Source organism: Cheilinus undulatus, linkage group 14 (assembly GCF_018320785.1).
Source record: "Cheilinus undulatus linkage group 14, ASM1832078v1, whole genome shotgun sequence".
Taxonomy (NCBI): domain Eukaryota; kingdom Metazoa; phylum Chordata; class Actinopteri; order Labriformes; family Labridae; genus Cheilinus; species Cheilinus undulatus.
In genome coordinates, this window is record NC_054878.1 from 36,709,913 (window position 1) to 36,730,434 (window position 20,522).

Here is a 20,522-nt window from a genome sequence, read left to right on the forward strand (position 1 = left end):
TCGTAGAGATTACAAGAAAAGTCATAGTTTTAAAGTTTTAGGGTTTTTTTGTTTTGTTTTTTTCTTTGCCGGGCAACCAGAGCAGTTGGCAGCAAGAAAGATGCACTCTTGAGTTACATCCTTGAATTGTAGTGTTATTTCACAATTAAGTTGACAACATTTATTGAAACCTATGACAACAAAGAAGATGGATAGTCCAGAACACCTTTGAAAGTAAGAACGGGAAATTTCCATCAAGAAAAACACAAAAAAGACGAAAAAGAAGACCTCAGTCACAACTACAACTCCTGGCTAGCTTAAAAGCAAACAGTAACTGCCATGAAACACTGCTGTATCAACAGGAGACTACTGACTGCTATCTATTGAGGTAGCATGGTGGCGGCGTGTAATGACACAGCAGCCCAGCGCTCCATCACTAGCAGCAAAACAAAGCCTACACTCATAACAGAACTGACATTCTGTTTATAGGAGACTGCTTTTTTGACTACTGCAAAAAAAGTGTGCTTGCAGAGTTTGCATCTTTCCTGATGGAGATTACGACAGAGAGGACGCATGTCAGTACTCATCAGCATCAGTTTGTTTATTTGTTTAGGACTTTATCTGTTATTCCAAAAATAAAGTTTAGTTGGAAACAATGCGCTGACTCTGGAAACTTTCCCTGTGTTCCTGTGTTGGCACTGTGTTAAATGTTACTCTGATAACTTATTCCTCCTGCAGTGAAGCTCCTGACCTCAGTTTAAACACATAACTGCAGATTAATTCATAGATAAGATGATTGTATGAGTGCGTCAGTGACATTTGGGTCTATAAACCTCTGCCAGTTCTTCCACAGTGAATAAACATTAGATTAGTCATGCAGCAGGCTGAGTGGCTCAGCTGGCATTGTGTAACTTCTGTATAATGTGGTTTCTTGTCTCTTGACATCATGCAGGTTGAACGACATTTTAACAAAAAGCATCTTTTTGCTTGTGACCTCGGCTTGGCTGATCTATCTATAAATGTCTAACGCTGAGTCCTGCTCTCAGCTTTTAGATTCGGGATGTGTTGTGGTTTCCACTCCTGCCTTTGTGTCCCGCTCTGCTTTTATCCTGCTCCACTCGACTCTACTCGGAGCTCACCTCGCCGCTGTTCATCTTCACCCCTCTCTTTGCTCGGTGGGACCGTCGTGTTCTCACAGTGAGTCAGAATAAAGAAAATAGTTAGAATACACACACGAGCTGATAGAAAGGCAAGGAAAAAATTGAATATGTCTTCTATACAATGTTAAAACCTGGCAAAATAAAATCTTACATCCTCAAACATCTGCAGGATTAGCAGTGAATAGATAAATGCAATAATTGCAAAAATGTGTGTGTTTCTGTCTCCTTCATGTGAAGTTTGCTTCCTTTCTCTGTTTTGCAGTGTTTTTACATCAAATATCCTTGAAATTTGGGCTGTTGCTTGGAAACGTTTCTTTGGTATCTGATTAAAGGTGACTGAGGACGGTGCTGTTCAACACTTAATGGAGTGAAATAATCAGTAAATTATTAAATTGAAAACAGTCAACCAGCAAATCATCTGTGACTCCATCCTTACTCAGACGTGACTAAAAGTATTTCTGAAGCCCTATAAAAAAATTATGACAAAGATTTGAATTTGGAAGAGGCAATCTGGTGGATGATTTATGAGCTGTGGATACGTTGACAAACTCCACATCTCTGGTTTTATAATAAAGATATGCTCATGTAAGCTCACATTTACTTTTACCATTTAAATAGCCTAATGATCTTGTTACTGTTGCTGGTGTTCTCAGCTTTCTGTTTTTTTTTAAAGACTATTTGATTAAACAGGAAAACAATCAGTAGATAAATCAATAAAGGAGGGGGACAGCAAAGGTCTTTAAGTCTTTGGGATCATCAAGATGATTTTTGGCAAATGTGAGATAAGTCTGTATGTTCTTTTTGGTCAGTGGTGATTTTGGCCTTGGAGCTCACCCATGGACGCCCAGTCTCTCTGTTATTGTTGAATCATGAACACTGATCTTAACTGAGTCAGGCAAGGCCTGCAGCTCTTTAGATGTTCTGGGTTCTTTTGGGACCTCCTGGATGGGTCATTGATGCACTCTTGGAGTAGTTTTGGTATGCCGGCAACTCCCAGGAAGATTCACCACTATTCCAAGTTTTCCCTATTTGTGGATAATGGCTCTCAATGTGGTTCTCTGGAGTCTCAAAGCCTTAAAAAGAAATGGCTTTGTAACCCTTTCCAAACTGATGGATGTCAGTGACTTTGTTTCTCATTTGTTCTTGAACTTCTGTAGAACATGGCATAATCTGTTGCTTTTTGAGATCTTTCTGCCTGCTTCACTTTGTCAGAAAGGTTTTATTTAAGGGATTTCTTGATTCAACAGGTCTGGCAGTAATTAGGGTGACTTGTGTCTAGTAAAAGTAAACCCAGTTTTCAAAAAAAAAGTTGTTTATTACATCTAATTCATGCTTTAACAAGAGGGGGTGATTACTTTTTCACACAGGGCCTGGTAGGTTTGGATGGCTTTCTTTCCTTAATAAATAAATTCATCATTAACAATGCATTTTGTATTTACTTTGGTTTTCTTTGTCTAATTTAAAGTGTGATTGAGACATTCAAGTGTGACAAATATGTGAAAATTTTGAAATGTGCCTCTGAATGGGGGAAGATACTTCACAACGTCACAACACTGTTATATCTTCAAATTTTAGGAGTAAATTCCCATTTTTAAAGGCTTTGTTTCCTGATTGCTCATGGCTCAACAATGTACGACCTGATTAAATAAAAGCATTTTGTCTAGACCTGACAAAGATTTAAATTTTAATTGCTGGTACTGGTTTAGCCTAGTGGGTAGAGTAGACTCCCATATGCAGGCGCTACAGTCCTCAACGCACTGGTGGCGGGATCTATTCTCAGTCTTGGCGCTGTTTTCCCAGTCTCTCTCTCTCTGTCTCTCTTCAGCCATCCTATCTTAGTAAAAATAGTCTTTAAGAATAATAACAATATTTGCAATAAAGCTCAGAATTTTTTTAGGTAATTGCAATTTATCTCCCCATTTTAAAATGATACTATTTTGCATACAAAACTTTTTTTTCCTCTTTTTTTTATTTTTGTACTGTGTCAAAGTAAGGGTAAGTGACTTCCTGCTTGGATACAGACATGCTTTTATTTAGCAGACTGAAGATTATCAAGATTGTCATGGATTGAAAAGGAACAAAGGGGACAGAACAAAAGTTTGATAGCACACGGTGCAGATGATTTTTTTAAGTTTTATTTTTGGGGTTTGTATGCGTTCAGTCAGAGAGGATGAAAGTGGATAGAGTTGGAAATAGGGATGAGAGAGCAGGGGAGAGACATAACCATAAAAAACCACACAGAGCATTATGAAGGTAGTCCACATATGTTGTCTGAAAACTTTCATACTTCTTTGTCTGAGCCTCCTGAATAAAAAGCTAGCACATGTAATCCTGAAGTATCTGTGGCGGTGTGTCCCTGCTGAAACGTTCTCATCCTATTTGTTCGCTCATGCCGCTGTTTGCCTGTTGGTGGCAGTGCACACACTAACACACACAAACTACAAACATCACAAATACACACCCATGTTGACTGGGCCACACCTTCAGTACACACCCGACACACTAAGTCCACCTAATGAATGAAGCTGCAGCCTGCTGTTGAGCTTCTGTTAGAGACGTCAGTGCTTGGGTAGAAACAGGAAGGACAGTTTAAGAGCCCAAGTATGACTGTTGATGGTTTATTATTTTTGGTAGAGGAAAAGACACGTTTACTTAGCCCCCTCATTTTCTCTAAGAATACTGGCATCACCTTTGCTTGTTATCTTTCTTATTTCACCAAAATTTCTAACTTTTGCTGTGCTTATTGGGTGCTCTTATTGCAATAAGGATTAAATCAGGATATACTGAGCCATAATTGAGGTTTTATTTTGAAAGATTCCAGCTAAGAGTGTTAGTAGGCCATACACTGAGAGTTAGGATGAAAAATAGAAGGATTGGAGGGAGAAAGGAGCACATTTAAGTCCAAAGACTTGAGGAAACATGCAGGAAAGGCTTGTTGTTGCATTCTCATCAGCCAATCGTCTGTTTGAGAGCTACAGTACCTCCAGCATGCTCTCTGTCACGCCTTTTTACCCAAACCAATTAGCCTAACACGGTGCGGTGCTGAAACCCACCGCAAGTCGATAAATCACTGTCTGCTCTAATTGCAATTAAAATCCTGAGCAAACCAGGCGAGACAATAAAGAGAGCTGAAGCTATTTACTCTTAACTTTTAATGGTGATTGTGCGCTGCTGTGTTTATGTCAAAGTCATATCAGAGGAGCTCCAAACCACCCGAGGCCTCGCTCTCACTAGGCTGCTGTGTTTTATGGCCCAGCAGCTTGTTGGGAGGTAAAAAGATGCAGCTCCAGTCACAAACCATGTAATCTAATCAATCATTTCCACAGATTTCCAGGGTTTACACCTATTAAGCTTTGTGCTGGGTGTTATTCACTGACAAAAGGTGTTATATTTATGTTTATATCTGAATTTAAGGAGGCGGGGATCAATAATGTCAGGAAGAAGGATGTGTTGTGTTTAATGACCTGCTGATGGAGCAGAGATATTCCACCACAATCAATCCCCGTGTAATAATACCAACATAAATTCATATTTCTGCAGCAGACTTCAGTGTACTTTAAGTCTAAGTAAACCCTCAGCTCAGAGATAACCCCACCCACTTCAGAAATTTGAAAAATGCACAAAAAATGGGCAGACTGGAGGGACGGAGTGGACTGAGTGAAAAAGGACGATGTTTTCCAAATGAAGCAAGAGTGACAGTGATGTCTCCTTGCCAGAAAGTGACACAGAGTCCTGCAGCACTGCTGCCTCAGAGCAGTCTTTTGAGGTGGAGGATTTTCCTCCTCCAGAGTCCCCAGAAGCAGGCTGTAGTGTGGTGGTGGACCGTGGTGGTCCTGAGTACTACCTGTTTGGGCCGTTGGCTCCAGCACCAGCTCTCGGAGCTGAGTGCAGGTGCAGGAGAGGATCATGGGAGTGGTCTCTGAATGGTTAACTTGGTTAGAAGCGGTAATGTTCTACCTTTTATATAAAGTGTGGTTTCTGTCACATAAGCTGCACCTTTTCAGATTTTTTTTTTTTTTAAGCAGATGTCCGTTTGAGCTAAGTAAAAGCCATCAAATGCAGATTTTTTTCATTTTGGGTCAAATGTCAGAAATAACAGCAGCATTGATGTGTTTTATCATAGTTCAGTCAGATACTTCGGTGTTCAGCTGAAAAAAAAATTCAAGTGTTCTCTACCTTTTTAAATAAAGATGAAAAAAAGCATTTTGATGCTAGTAACAGCTTTTTTTAGGCACAAAACCTTTTACCAGGGGGTAAGACAAGGAAACCATTCTACATTTAAGCACAAACTGTATAAAAAGAAAAAAACATTTTTCATAGATTTAGCCTCTAAGTTCCACTCTCAAAATGTACTAGATTGATGTTATTATCTTTAAAATGTACAAAAGTTTCTCTGCCCCAGCCCCCCCTAGAAAGGTCAGAGTAAGCATGGTTGGAATGGTACCACCTCTGCCTCAGTTTGAGCCAGGAAAAACCCTGTTACCTTGTTCAGGTTCAAAGCTGATAACAACAGAACAGAGAATAAGGGATTTACCTGAAATAGGGACATTATTACAGGAAATACAGTGGACTACTGAGAACAACAGCTGCAAATCTGAAATTATACAAAACCAGTCTGTGAGTCTTTATGGATGTGATCATGAGATTGACCAAGACCATGTCTGACTGGTGAAGAACCTGTGTAACAGAGTCTCTCCCATCTCAGCAGCTGAAGCTTGTACCTCCTTCAGAGCAGTCATAGGTGTCTTGGTGGTCTCTCTCATTAGTCTCCTTGTTGCAGTCACTCAGGTTGTGAGGACGGCCTGATCCAGGCAGATTTACACATGTGCAATATTCCTTCTCTTTCTTGAGGATGGATTTAACTGAACTCTGGGGGATGTTCAGTGTCTTGGGAATGGTGTAATGGTAGTCAGGAATACTGATTGACCAGTGACCTTATAGACACAGGTGTTTTAACAGTACAATCACAAGTCATATTCACTGCACTCAGATTATCTCAATTTTTGTTGAATTAGATCAGTAACTTTAAATGGGGTGAATATTTATGCAGTCAATTATTTACCTTCATATTTTTGTTTAATGGACTTTGTAGGAATCAAAGAGGTTTTTAGCGATTTTTCTGTCACAAAAAGCCAAATTGTATTGACCAAAATTGATTCATAAAATCGTTAAACATCCAAGGAGGTGAAGTCTTTGTATAGGGACTGTTTAGTTAATGGTGGCATCAGAGTGACTTTGTCCATTATTTATCCAGTCTCTGGATGTAACCCAACAACATATTCTGCTTGTCCACATGAGATCAGGAGTGCAGTTGGGTTAAAATGTCTATTTGAACCTGCATGTTCTGTTTCAGCCTCTGCTTTAACTTTACTCTCAGACCAGCACGGAGTACAGAGGATTTCAGTCTGTTTGAATGAACATGAATGAAGCGTCTGGCTCGCTCTCTATCATTTTTCATTCTCTTCATTCCCTTCACACTTGCTCACTTCTCTTTCTTCTTCTTCTGCACCCCCCTCCTCCTCCACCTCCTCATCCTTCAATCTTCTCTCTCATTCTCTCAGCGTCTTCTCGAGGTTTGACAAAAGTTTCTCTCATCCTCGCTGGCAGCTGTTGCCATGGTTGTGTCAGCGCCTCCGAACTACCTGCGCTGGTATTTCCATGGACACAGATCAGGATGGCACCAGGCTCTGAGGTGTAGGAGGAAGGCAGTTCACTCGTGTCAGCAGTTCTGTGTTGGAGACGGACTGACAGAGACAGAATGAGAGGAGGAGGAGAAAGAAGAAGAGGAGGAGGGTTAGGGTCTGGGAAGATATTAAACAGAGAAGAGTAGGATCTGGAAAACAAGTGAACAGTAGAGTAAGAGGCTTCATTGTAGAGACTGTTGAGAGTAATTCAGATTTCTGATTTGTACCTTCATGATAGGCTCGGTTAATTTGAATCCAGGAATAAAAACATGAGGCAGCAGTGAATGAGCTAAAGTGTTCTTCAGAAAAAATTAACACTGAATATGAGCTGTTCCATCAACACCAGAGAGGACATGAGAACACACGGATAACATCATTACACAGTTACAGCATATTTTATCATTCATGTTGACCTGAATACTTTCTGAGATGTTGGAACATCATTAGCATTGTTTTTAGGCTGATAGCAGAAAGATATTTTAGAAAAAAAAAAAAAAAAGATTTAAATGCTAAAATGGTAAGTTTGTAAAATAACTGCACAGTTGAGTTTAGAAAATGTGAAGTTCAGTCATTCATTGCTTCATTCTGTTGGATGTACTGGTAGTCCAGACATAATATGAAGCATAGCATAGATGATGTTCAACATCTGAGTCAAAGCATGAAGACGGTGAAGCATGTGCAGAATGTCTCCACCAGTCTTTTCTGATTGGGGTGTAAACAGTGCATTCAGCAAGTTTTAGACCCCCTTTACCTTTTTCAATTATGCTATGTTGTAGCCTGATGCTTAAATCTTTTAAATGCATTTTTCTCTTATTAATCTACACCCAGTCTAACATAATAACAAAGGGAAATCAGAATTGTTGAAATTTCTACAAATTTACTAGAAATAAAAAATGAAAATATCACATTGACGTGGCTAATGAGCCTGGTATCATGTGTTGATAATGATTGGTGTTGCTGCAGTGTTTTACCTTGTTTAATGCAAAGCTTGATACATAAGTATCCAGACCCTTTGTGAAAAGGGAAATTTAACTCAGGTTCCTCCCATTTCTCTTGATCTTTGTTGAGATGTTTCTACACCTTGATTAGAGTCTGATAAAATGGGACAGGCCTGCAGTTTATCTTATTGTAGTATGTGAATTAAACTTTCTTGAAGCATTTTGAGATTAGGATATGAGGAAAAGGACCTCAGTTTGGTACAATGAGGTAGCTGACATTGAAATCTTATTTTTGGTTTAACAACCCAAAGGCGCCGTATCACAGTCTTGAAGTACCTTTGACAAGTATTGCACTTCAGTTAAAACTACAAAAGAGAACAGCAAACTTTTGGGTTTTGAGAAAAACAAATTTTAGATTTTAATGTACTGATGTGTCCGTGATTGCTTTACTTGTTGCAGCTGATGAAGTCATGGCTTTTTAACTTGAGCACTACTCAGCTAAAACCACTTGTAGTTTAAATATTTGCCCTTATTTTGTCTTTCCACCAAACTATAGAAAGTATCAGTAGTGGTATCGATAAGGACTCAGATCAGCACTTTCAATGTGCTGTACATAGAATTAAAAGAATAAAAATGAAACACTTGACACTTAACACAAAAATATACTTGAACTGTTAAAAAAAAATGCTGAATAAGCACGATTAATCACAGCGTAGTGATGTGATTAACTTGTTAAATTTTTTTTTAATCGAGCAACAGCACTAGTGATAATACAAATTTGGAAAAGCAACAAAAATTAAGATCTCATGGTCTTGGAGTTAAGACTTTTTAATGCTTTTTAAAAGCCTTAATGTCAGCTAAATTGATTTATCAACTTTTAATCATCTGTAAGACCCCGTAGTAATGTCATTAGTAAATATATACTGTAGACTAATGGCTCTCTAAAGATGTAAGTGAAGTCAAACTCCCTCTTGGTTTGTTGTTTTCAGCTCTGTGTTCACATTGACAGGATGCTTTCTCCAGTTTGTTAATGTTCCACTTAGACACTCAAACATGCTTCATACATGTTTTTTTTTCTTTTTTTTTTAAGAAACCTCCATTTTTGAGTGTGAGCCCTGCCATCAAGAGGAAGAAGAGAAATGTCCCCAACTACATAACATTAAAGCATTAATTTATCAAATTACACGACTTAATATTGCTTTTATTATCTTTTTTATGTTGTGCTGCTGTTCAGTAAAATGCAGCGTGTTTCTGGGGGAAAAAGGGCAAAGCAAACTATGAGTAAACACTTGCACTGTATTAATTTAACTCCTTACAAATATAACATAAAAAAAAACTACCATTGATAAAAGTGTTATTCTTTTTAAAAAGACCTGATAATAATCTTGGAATAATTGGAATAATAATAATTGGAATAATTCTTGGAATAATACTATATGATACTTTTGACTCAAAAAAGGACAAATACACCTTGTTATCTTTGTGGTTCTGTGATGCAGTGACAGTTTTTTAAAAAAACCAGCCCAAGATAAGTGTAGACTGACATGTTACTAACTATTCTTATGCTGGGGTTTGAATACTTCTCAGGGTAAAAAAAATCAAGAGCAGTTTTCCTATAAATACTGCAGCTGTTATCAAAGTATGCCAAATCCTGGAGGAACAATTCATCCTTGTATTAAGTTTAAAAAAAAAAAAAAAAAAAAAAGTTAACCATTTTAAATTGTTTATTTAGTACAGTTGATAACCTCTGTAAGTAGGCGGCATTGATTCACAATTAATTGTGGTTATTTTAGATTTAAAGTCTTAAAAGCCTGCTTGTATTATTCATGGTTGCTGAATTATGCACACTGTGACTCATACTGATTAGTGGTTCCCTGGTTTGTTTGTTTTTTGGAGGCTATTTCCTCAGGATGTCATTAACAAATAAGGTCTGATCTTTTTTCAGATAATGGCAGCATCTAGCTTTAAGATTTTGATTTTATGTCTACTTAACCAGGTTTTAAGACCTGCATCTTAGGCTGTTGTGGTGAAAATCAGTCAATTCCTCTGATCAAAGATAGTCAGCACAAAGCCCCCCTCTCAGCCGTCACATAAAGCTGGCATTTCCGTTCCCGTTGCTTATCCATCATTGTAACACAGATAATGCTCCTATTCATCAACAATCTCTTTTCTGCCTGTTCGACAGCAGGGACTCAACCCATAGACAAAAAAAAAACTCCCACAGCCTTTGCTACTTGACCCCTTCTGCTTCCCATACAGCCACGCAATCGAGGACAAATGCAGATGGCGCTGAGCGTACGGCATGTTTGTACTATAAAACAAACAGAGAGAGAACGAGAGCCTGCGGCTGACTGCAGCTCCTCTCTTAGGACTCCAACTGACCAAACATCTGTTTCTGACACTGGCCCAGGCTGCAGTCAGGCTAACACATCCTCATCACTGAACTCTCTGTCTTCTTGTTAGATAGATTTCTTCAGACAGTATTTTCTCTGTGGCTGTTTCTTTTTTATTAGCTCAAACTAGTCTAGTCATCCTCCTCTGACCTCTGCCATCAACAAGCTCAGAGAACTACTGCTCACTGGATAATTTCTCTTTTTCTGACTGTTCACTAAAAACCTGAGATATGGTAGGTGTCAAAACAACAGCATGTTCAAAGCCACTTGAATAACCTTTCTTCCCCTCTCTGAACTTAATTTTCTTGACCATGTCTACATGCCTAAACACATTGGCTGCTGCCATGTGATTGGCTAGTGATATATTTGCATTAAGTAGTTGAACAGGTATGCCTGATGGAGCAGTTGGTGAGTGTATAACAATCCATCATAGTATCCGATTAACTGAAGAATATAGATGATCCCTAAAGGAGTCTCTCGTGCTTTAGTCCCTACACATTTGGAGGCTGGTGCTGTCAGAGAAGATCGACTGCTAGACTGAATTATAGAAATAATAATGAAACAAAACACTCAAAAAAAATATCTTCCGAATATCTGATTTCTGCAAAGTCATGTCAATTAAATAAAAATATGTTATGTAAAATAACTCACTCATACATCTCTCCCTTCAAATCAGTATTTAGTAGATGCACCTTTGGCTCCAATCACAGCACTGAGTCTGTGGATAGGTCTCAATCAGACTTGCATATTTGGACACTACAATTTTACTCTTTTACTCTGTTCTTTGTAGAACTGCTCAAGCTCTGTCAGGTTGCACAGGAGCATGACCATGGAGTCTTCCACATGCCTTTTGGTAAACTCTAATCCAGATTTAATCTGATTTTTCTTCAACAGTGTCTTTCTCTTTGCCACTCTCCCATAAAGATGTGACTGATGAAGAACCTGTGTAAACAGCTGTTGTATGAGGAGTCTCTCCCATCTCAGCTGCTGAAGCTTGTAACTCTTTCAGAGTAGTCATAGGTGTCTTGCCGTCTTCTCTCACTAGTCTCTGCACAGTCACTCAGTTTGTGAGGACAGTCTGATCTAGACAGATTTACACATGTGCTATATCCCTTTCATTTCTTGATGATGGATTTAACTGAACTCTGGGGGATATTCAGTGCCTTGGGAATGTTTTTGTATCCATCTCTTGACTTGGACTTTTCAATGACTTTTCTCTGAGTATTTTGGAGTGCTCTTTTGTCTTCATGGTGTGATGGTAGCCAGGAATACTAATTAACTAGTGACTGGAGCTTTGAGTTACAGCCGTCTTTCTACTAAAATCACTTGAGACAGTCACTTTAAAGGGAGTGAATATCTATGCAAACACTTATTTTACAATAAGTTTACTTAAAATTCTAATATTAGCACGATAAAAGTACAGAGAGAACTGATATTAGTAACTATAGCAGTTGAAAGTAGAGCTGTTCATTCTTGTTATGATAGCAGATGTAAGGCTGATGTTGGTGGTTAAAGTAGTTGTAGATGGCTCAAATGTATGATATCCATGATAATTGTAATAGTGTGTTTGGTATTAAGTGGAATAACTAAACTGATCATTCTTATACTAGCATTAGCAACAATGCTGGATATGAAAAAAGTGAAATAATTGCATCAATTCTCTTTTACATTTAAAATAATTCTAATACTCATAGATTATGTAAGGCTGAAGAGTTGTAATTAGAGTTGGGTGGGTCCAAAGCAGTAGGTTGTCCACACAATCGATCCAGAGGGATCTATGAGACATGGGAGCTCAGGAGATCCCAGGAAGATAAGTGGAGAAGAGTGCAGTATTTTCCCTGTAATTAAAATATTGATAGTTCACCTCAGCAATTCAATAACTGTACACGAATAAGGGCAACAATGCATTGCAGTATCTATATTTGCTATTAGTGACTGATGTGCTGCAGTTATTTCACTCTGCATTCTTCTTTTTGTGCCTTTTTTTCTGTAAAAATCCAGAATACAGTGAAAAAATTCTGCTGTGGTCTTCCAGAGGAAGCCATCGCTGTGCTGTCTTCTACGTTAGCCAACAAGACTTTCAGCCCTCCAGCAATCTGTTTAGCATTCATGTTTTTTTTTTTCCATGTGTTTAGAACAAATATAACCTTTCTGCTCTTCATCTAAAATTATTCCAGCCCCCTTGTTATTCCACCCAACATGACACACTCCTGCCAGGCTGTGATAAAAACCACATCATGAGTAGTTGGAGTAGTGCTACTTGACTCCTGACCCCGTGCATCCTCGCCAAGGCGTCATGTTTTGACTCAGCACTCCTCGTACACAGTTTCTCTTGCCGAACCTCACTTATGCAACTCAGGATTGGCTTGAATGATTTCTGTTTGTTTAACTTAATCTGCTTTTTCTTTAAAATCTCTCAACAAATGTTAACATATAGAGTCATTACCCGGATGTGTGGCTTTGCTGTGGTTAATAACACAGGCTCGGTGTCTTTGTAGGGACTAGAGCCCTCAGTCAGAGGATGTTTTCAAAACCAACCAGCGTGACATGCTCGCCCTGCTCCAGCTCTCACACTCATCAACAGTTTACATAAAGATATTTGCTGACTTCCAGAGAAACATGGTTTAGCATATCAGACATTTTCAGTGCTTGACCCTCAGAAGCTGCTTGTTCAACATCACACAACCTGAAGTAGAAGAAAGAAATGTTGTTTTGAGCTGAAATAAAGCAGACAGCTTGAATTATAAGATGCCCTGTGTGAAAATGGCCATAGTGGCTTTATGTCAAACTCTGTTTCTGTTTCTTTCACAGGGGATTCATTCACTCAATTCCGGTTTTCAGAGGAAAAGGACTGGGAGATGGACTCATTTATAGCCAACCAGGTGAATCTATATTCCAACCAGTTATAATTTTGACAGTTATTTTTGACTTAGTCTTAGTCTTTTGTTCACATCTTTTAGTCTTAGTCATATTTTAGTAATTTCTACCCTTTTTAGTTAAAGTCTAGTTTTCGACGAAAACTCAAAAACATTTTAGTCTAGTTTTAGTTCATAAAAGTCCCCACATTTTAGTCTTTACTTTTAGTCCAAGCATTTATCCTCTTGCCTAAATCTGGTATCAAGTCTGAAAACTAATCACATTTTAGTCAGTTTTAGTCATCACAGATCTATCTATGGCTAGTCTTCGGCTACATTCAACTGCAGTTAAAAGTGACCTGAATCCAAATTTGTTTTGCTCATATGTAACTTATATCGTTTTTTTGTGACACCATGAACAGCACAAATCAAACTCAATCTGACCTTTTTGAATCAGATTCAGGCCACTTTAGCTGCGTTCACACTGCAGGCCTTAAAGGTGCAGTGTGTAATATTTAGCCTCGTAGCATTTAGCTGAACAAACTTGGTAAAATAAAGCAAAACATTTCTAAGACGGTCTATCTAAATAAGTGTTTAGTCATCTACATTCAAAATTTGCTATTTTGAAAAAAAACAACTCAGAATAAACCTTTAATTCATACATAGGGAGGGTTCCCTCCATGGATGCCGCCATCTTGGATTTTTACATGTTTCCATGGTAACATAGAGGAAAAAAAAAGGATAAAAAAAGTTATTGTATTGTATTCACATTACAGATACACTTTAAATTCAACTGGTTGCCACAGTTTCCAGCAGAGAAATGCAATCTAGAACCTAATTCTAGATGTTGAGATTCAGTTTTACACACTGCACCTTTAATGCTCAATTCTGATTTTTTTTTTTTCTCAGATCAGATTTTTTTTGTCTGTTCACACTGCAGTTAACTTCCAAAAGATCAGATGTGTTTACTGGGAGAGTCCAGCTATAAAACCCTTCGTTACAGTTTTATAAAGAACTAAATGTTCATCATACTGACCTCTGCTTGTAAAGAGCTATTACGAGGCACTGATTACTTCCTGAACCCCCAGGTTATAAAAGTGGACTGATATAAAAAATTATGGTTATGTTATGGAAAAGATCACTTTTTGTTTGCACTTACAAAAAAAAAAACAGATTTTGTTAAACTCTGGACCAAGTGGGTTAATATGCAAGACCTTTGAGGATGGATTTGGTAGAGGTGGCCAATCAAGGACCTTGTGATGCCATCCTATCTTAGCAAACTTTGAAAAATGTGTCTGATGTGCAAGAGCTTACTTTTCAAAACTCTGATATTTTAAATACCAAGTGTCTGGAAATGTTTCTGTCTTAGAGTGCAGGAGTTTTGCACACTGTCTCTGTTCTTTTCTTATACATCTTTTTCTGTCACCATGTTACTGTGTGGATATGGCCACTCCACAGACAAATAAATAATCAATGTCATTTCTATTAGCAAATTAGTTTGTGACAAAATAGATAGTGGATAATAAATTCCCTGTTGCAGCTCTACAAAATGTGATTTCCTTGGATATCAGATGTTCTAAAGAACTTAATAAAGTATCCATAAACCAACAACTGCTAATCCCAGTGCAAATTTGTCGATAATTTTAAAAATAATAGCTTGAGGTTGGTCATCGTTTGACCTGACTCTAAACAGTAGTCTGTCTGCAGATCCATAGCAGAGCCTGAAACAAACAGATTATGTAACTCCTCCTGAACTCTCTCTGCTTCTTCAGATACAATGTTTGTTTTTCTCATGTGTGAGTACAAAAGAGTACTGACCCCAGCTAGTAGGCTACTTATATTGATTACAAAATATTTTAAGATGTTGCAATGAGAGTTTTCTACAAACAGTTTTGACATCCTTCAACACAGAAAATTTCTCATGCTGCTAAATTCTGTCATTGTTTCTGTATCCTGATGAGTGTCTCCTCTCGGTCAAGTTTGATTGCTGCTCTTCTAAACTGTATTTCTTCTCCAGATGTCTGCAGCGTTTGTGGACCTCCCAGCGCTCGCTCAAAGCCTCCAACAGCTGCCCCTCCATCAGAGACTCAACCTGGAGGCCGAGCTGCTTCAGGTAGCTGGTTTGACTGCTCTGTGAAAGTCAAACAACAATCTTCTAACTTATTTAGTTTGCAGGTTTTACTTAGTTTATAATCTCAGTTATCAGGCCCTGTTGCAGTGATTTTGCACTCATCTTCATTTTCAGGTCTCAACACCAGTAGAGCTTCCCACTGTGACCTTCACCCAGAAACAAGAGAAGCCAAAAGCAGCTACATTCACTCCCCCATCCACAGCTTTAAAAGTCAACACCAGCCAGAGAGTGGCCATAGCTACAAACCCAGCATCAGGCTCAAAGGTTTCCTCTAAAGCTGCAGAGTCTGTGCCAGTTGATGATGCTGATGAAGAGTTGGATGAGCTGCTCGGTTTACAGAAACCGGTCCAGGCTGTTACGGGAAACCAGACTGTCGGTGAGGCAGAGGAGGAGGCAGCTGCTCCAAAGAGAGGTGAGAACATTATAGTTTATATTACATAATATTAAATATGGAGCTAATGCAGAGACTGGCTTTGTTTAGCTCAGCATCTAGTCTGGAAACGAGGGGAAATGGCATATCAGGCTCTGCATAAAGGGATTTTCTGTGATTTTGAAGTTGGATTGTATAAGTATGGTGTGTACGGTGTTGTCTCTGTAAAAGCCTGCATGTCCAAACAGCTGAACAGGAGACAGCTATAAGAACGTGTCGCTAAAGCTTGCACTGAAAGTAATACCAAATACAGAACACAAAATAGTTTTTTTGGCCCAGTTCTACCGCTAAAATGCACGGAGCAACTGTACCCTTATGTAGCGCTGTACAGCCCAGCTTCGCCCAGCACATCCTGCTTAAAGGGACAATGCACTCCAAAATCTCTGGAGGCTAATGCCACTGCTACTGTTAAGTACCTTTTACAACCCAACTTCAAAAATCAAGAAGTATCCATCTAAAGGGAGCAATTTTTATGGGTTTGGGCTTGTCCTAGGGATAAACCAGTGCTGCACAATTTGGTTATTATGTGCAATTCTGATTACACTGGGCATACTGGGATTTTTGATTGTAATAATATAACACATGACAAGCTGTGCAATTAATTATACTCGTGGTTTCAAGAGTATACTTGCTTGGTTATCAAGTAAAATACAGAGAATTTTGATAGTTTTGAAGTGTGTATTTTTCAACTCAAAACATGCAAATGTTATGTAAAAAATACAAAACCTGATATTTTAGCAGCTTTCAAAATAGCGTAATATTATCAGAAAAAGAAAAGGTTTTCCTTTTTTGAAAATAATAAAAGTACTTCTACAAAGTGCAATAGTGGCACTCTAGTGAACTTAAACTTTCTTCTGGTATTTTTGTTTACCTTTCAAGTAATACTTCATACAAAAATAACTGCAGCCTTTCATACAGGTATTTAATTGCACAGCCTGTCATTGTGATTGTGGTTAGATAAATTGTGCAGCACTGGTGTTCATTCATCACCGGTTCAGCTGTGACACTGGTTTTGTTCATCATACAAAGATTTGGGACGCACAAAATTAGATTTTTGCCGTGAAGCAGATATTTATGTAATCATTAATTCAAATGTAGTTCAGATGTAAAACTTCAGTCCTTAAAACACATCATTTAGAGTTTGAAGATGAATAAATTAAAAAATGTCTGTACATAAAACACGCTTTAAGTGTAAGGAATGATGGTGAAGCTCACATAGTTCTGTCACTCCATTCTAAAACTCCTTTTACTTATTTGCTTTACTTAGTTGCTTGCGGCAACATTCACACCAGTGTCCTCACACATCTGGTTTAAGGTTGTTGTTGTTTTACCATCAAAAACTTCTTTTGATGAGAACTGTGTTGTCTGCATTGAACTTCAAATTTAAACATCAGTATTATGAATTTTAACAACTAAATATCAAGCATCTTCAAACATCTGCTGTGGCTATTGTGAATGCTTTCCTAGTACCTGTTCTTTTTATCCACAGCGTGTGAGGAAGTGAAGGAGGTGGCATTGAAGGTGACAGAAGAGAAGATGCAGGAGGTGAAAAACCAAGAAGTCACACCTCCAAAGTCTGCTTCTGTCAGGAAGGAGGTGACAGAGGAGGACCTGGAGGACTGGCTGGACAGTATGATCTCCTGACTGTCAAACACTGAGGAAAGACATCATTAGAGACACTGGAAGTTGATCAAAACAAACTAGAGTCTGGATTTGAAATCAGACTTTTGCCAAAACAAACCCAAACTTTCAGCCTGAGTGTGAAAAGTTTACATGGTGGATGGACTTGGTGGTTGTTTTTTGTCACTTTGCTGATGAAAAAGTGGCAGTCAGGTCATTTGTTTGTCTGTTTTTTCAGTGTTAGAGATGGGACAGTATGTCTTGAACATTTGTGAAAATGTTCCCTCTTCATTTCATGTCTCCCAGGATTATTCTCTGCTCCTTGTGAGACTGTGAAAGTTACACACCACAGGAGTTTCGCCTTACTGTCAGAAGGACAGACAACATGTTTGGTTTATTGCGTCAGTTACTTTATTCATTTCCTCCCCCTCATCAAAAGAAACGCAGGATTTTACCAAAGCTACTACATACATACAAATGGCCATACAATAGCAGTTAACCATTTTGTCGCCAATAAATCCTTGAACCAACCCTTTGTTCTTTTATCTTCATCTGTCGTGGGGCTTTTCCTCTGTGGAGAGAAGTGCAGGCGGGCAGGACACCACAGCTCAGAAACAAAACCAAACTAAGCAACATTTACACAAAGATCATCTAGATTTTATACAACAAATGTTTTCTCTCTCTCTCTTTTTTTTTAAATTTATTGAAAAGCCACAAAAACTAGCTCGAGCTAAATCTGCTTGTAACTAATCCAGAAACTAGAGCACTGCTTGTGTCAGGAGGAACAAAAATGATTAAATTTGTTTTTCTTGCATAGTTTCTCATAAGGCACGTCGGCACTTTAGAACACCTAAAGTGAGTCGTCTGTGGTCCTGGAAGAACCATCTTCATTTCATTAGACAGGCTGAAAGGCAGATCAGGTCTCACTCGTGTTGTTTTGATGTTAACTGGATCAATGGTGATCAAAACCAGCAGCACACAAATCCATTTGTTTGGTTTGGTAAGAAGTGACACTCTCATCCTGGCGTTAAATCTAGAAATTGTGCATAATCAGACATTCAGTTGTCACGCTGTAACCCTTCACGTGTATCAAATGTCTACACACACAACAAATTGTGCAACAGGTTGGGGTTAAGCAGGTGAAAAGGCAATGTGAATCAGAATCAAAAGAATTTGCATAAAAGGAGGCGTCGTGGCAGGTGAGCACAAACCCAAAACGTCCAATCGGAGTCAGTTGTCCGTCGTAAAATCATGGTCTTCAGAATGTTTCGTTTTTAATTCAAAATGAATGATTTTGTTGTTTTTCTTCACGTTATTGGACACCATGACAGCAGAAAAAGTCCAGCGAGTGTTCAGATTAAGTCAAGTTCAGTGTCTCTCAGAAAGAAGGAAAGTAGAGAGAGGAGCATCAGAGTGAGGCTGACCTCTCTAACCCAGCTGGTCCTCATATTGCTTACGGAAGCAGTCTCCAGTGGGGAAGAAGTCCCAGCATCTCTCCTGGTACATCTTCCACACGTACGACTCCTGTAGGGGGAGAGAGAGAAAGAAAAGATCCTCAGCAAGAGCTTCTCAAAGTGTCAGTATGCACTATGTTACAGCATATAAAATCTTTGGACAGTTTCTTTATTGTATTCGTTTTAAATTTCAGGTGATTTTCCTTTAACAACCCCAATTCCAAAATAATTGGGGCACTGCGTACAAGAAGTAGACTGCAGTGATTTGCAACTCTCATAAACCCTGCAATGGCTGCAACATATCTCAAAAAAGTAGGGACAGGACAACAAAAGGCAAATAACATGAATGGGTATAAAATAAGTTTATAGAGAGGAAGAGTCTCTCAGAAGTAAAGATGGGCAAAAGTTCATCATCTGCAAAAATTGTCTAAAAACCATTAAACAATATCAGAAAAGTGTTCCTCAACTTAAAATTGTGAAGGCCTTGAATATCTCACAATCCACAGAACATAATATCAAAAGATTCAAAGAATCTGGAGAAATCTGTGTGTGCATGGGACAAGGTCAAAGGTGCATCATACAAAAAGAAGCTATATGTGAAAGGATCTGGAAATTCTGAGATTCTTTTTGGAAACCACAGGTGTCATTCCCGCAGACTAAAAGAGGAGAGGGATCATCCTGCTTGTTCTTAGTGCACTGTTCAAAAGCCTGTATCTCTGATGGTATCGGGTTGCATTGGTGCCTATGGTGTTGACAGCTTTCACATCTGGAACGGCACCATCAATACAAAGAACTACATAGAGGTTTTGGAGCAGCAGATACTCTCATCCAGACTACTTTCAGGGAAGGCCTTGCATATTTCAGCAAGACAATGCTAAACCACATACCACAATCATCACAACAGCGTTGGCTGGGCAGTAGAAGGGTCAGGGTGCTGAACTGGCCTGCTTGTAGTCTAGACCTTTCACTACTAGAAAACATTTATTGCATTATAAAAGGAACAGTCTGGAGCAGACGACCTAGGACTATTGAACAGCTAAAATCCCACACCAGACAAGAATGGGACAATATTCCTATCTGAAAACTCCAGCAACGGGTCTGTTTACTCCCCAGACATTTACAGACTGTTGTTAGAAAAAGAGGAAACGCTACACAATGGCACATGGCCCTGTCTCTACTTTTTGGATGTATTTCTGCCATCAAATTCAAAATGAGCTAATATTTTTTAGGTAAAGGTGAAATATCTCAGTTTTAACAGCTGATATGTTGTTTATTTTTCTATTGTGAATACAATCATTATTTATGAGATTTACAAATCATTGCCCAACTTTTTGGAATTGGGATTGTGTAAGCATTATGTTTTTTTTTCTACTTGTGTACTTTCTCTTTTTATTTACATTTTAATTGCATTACAAAGACAAACAACAAGTACAAGCACAACACAAAAAGTGCTTAGTGCTTTAATATGAGAATTTTACATTTATATTGATTTTACAAGAGCTGATTTAATAAGTTCAAAGAAAATAAATGCTTTGACTAAAAGAAAAGACTAAAATCTAAGGATTTTTTAATTAATAAAGCTGGACTAAAATGAGTTTTGTGAACTTAAACTAAAGGGTTAAAATGATTAAAATCTGACTTAAACTAATGAGTAGCTTTGTCTTAAGACTAAATTAACAGTGGTTTGCATCTCTCCATCAGTGCATGTCTACAGGATTGTGTTTGTACTTGTATGTGTGTTTTCCTGGTCTGTGTTTATAACAGAGTGAAAAACTGAATTTTCCCTTGGGGATTTATGAATTATAACCACTTTTTCTAGAAAGTACCACTTAACCTACTTAAAAAGGAGCATGGTCTGAGAATAAACACCTAATGATG

General features: G+C 38.4%; 2 protein-coding genes across 6 annotated transcripts in view; one reads left to right on the plus strand and one right to left on the minus strand.

The window, feature by feature from the left end:
* Window positions 1–17,720, plus strand: part of aven (apoptosis, caspase activation inhibitor) — a 68,303-nt gene extending 50,583 nt beyond the window's left edge. The window contains exons 3-6 of the mRNA XM_041805057.1: window positions 12,966–13,036; window positions 15,027–15,122; window positions 15,255–15,552; window positions 17,060–17,720. Of these exons, the coding sequence (XP_041660991.1) occupies window positions 12,966–13,036; window positions 15,027–15,122; window positions 15,255–15,552; window positions 17,060–17,214 (620 nt within the window). The 3' untranslated portion in view covers window positions 17,215–17,720. The remainder of the gene's footprint in view (window positions 1–12,965; window positions 13,037–15,026; window positions 15,123–15,254; window positions 15,553–17,059) is intronic.
* ryr3 (ryanodine receptor 3) overlaps window positions 17,579–20,522 on the minus strand; it is a 182,566-nt gene continuing 179,622 nt past the window's right edge. For all 5 annotated transcript variants that reach the window (XM_041805055.1, XM_041805053.1, XM_041805052.1 and 2 more), the window contains one exon: window positions 17,579–18,714. In XM_041805055.1, coding sequence (XP_041660989.1) covers window positions 18,619–18,714 — 96 coding nt within the window. In that variant the 3' untranslated portion in view covers window positions 17,579–18,618. The remainder of the gene's footprint in view (window positions 18,715–20,522) is intronic.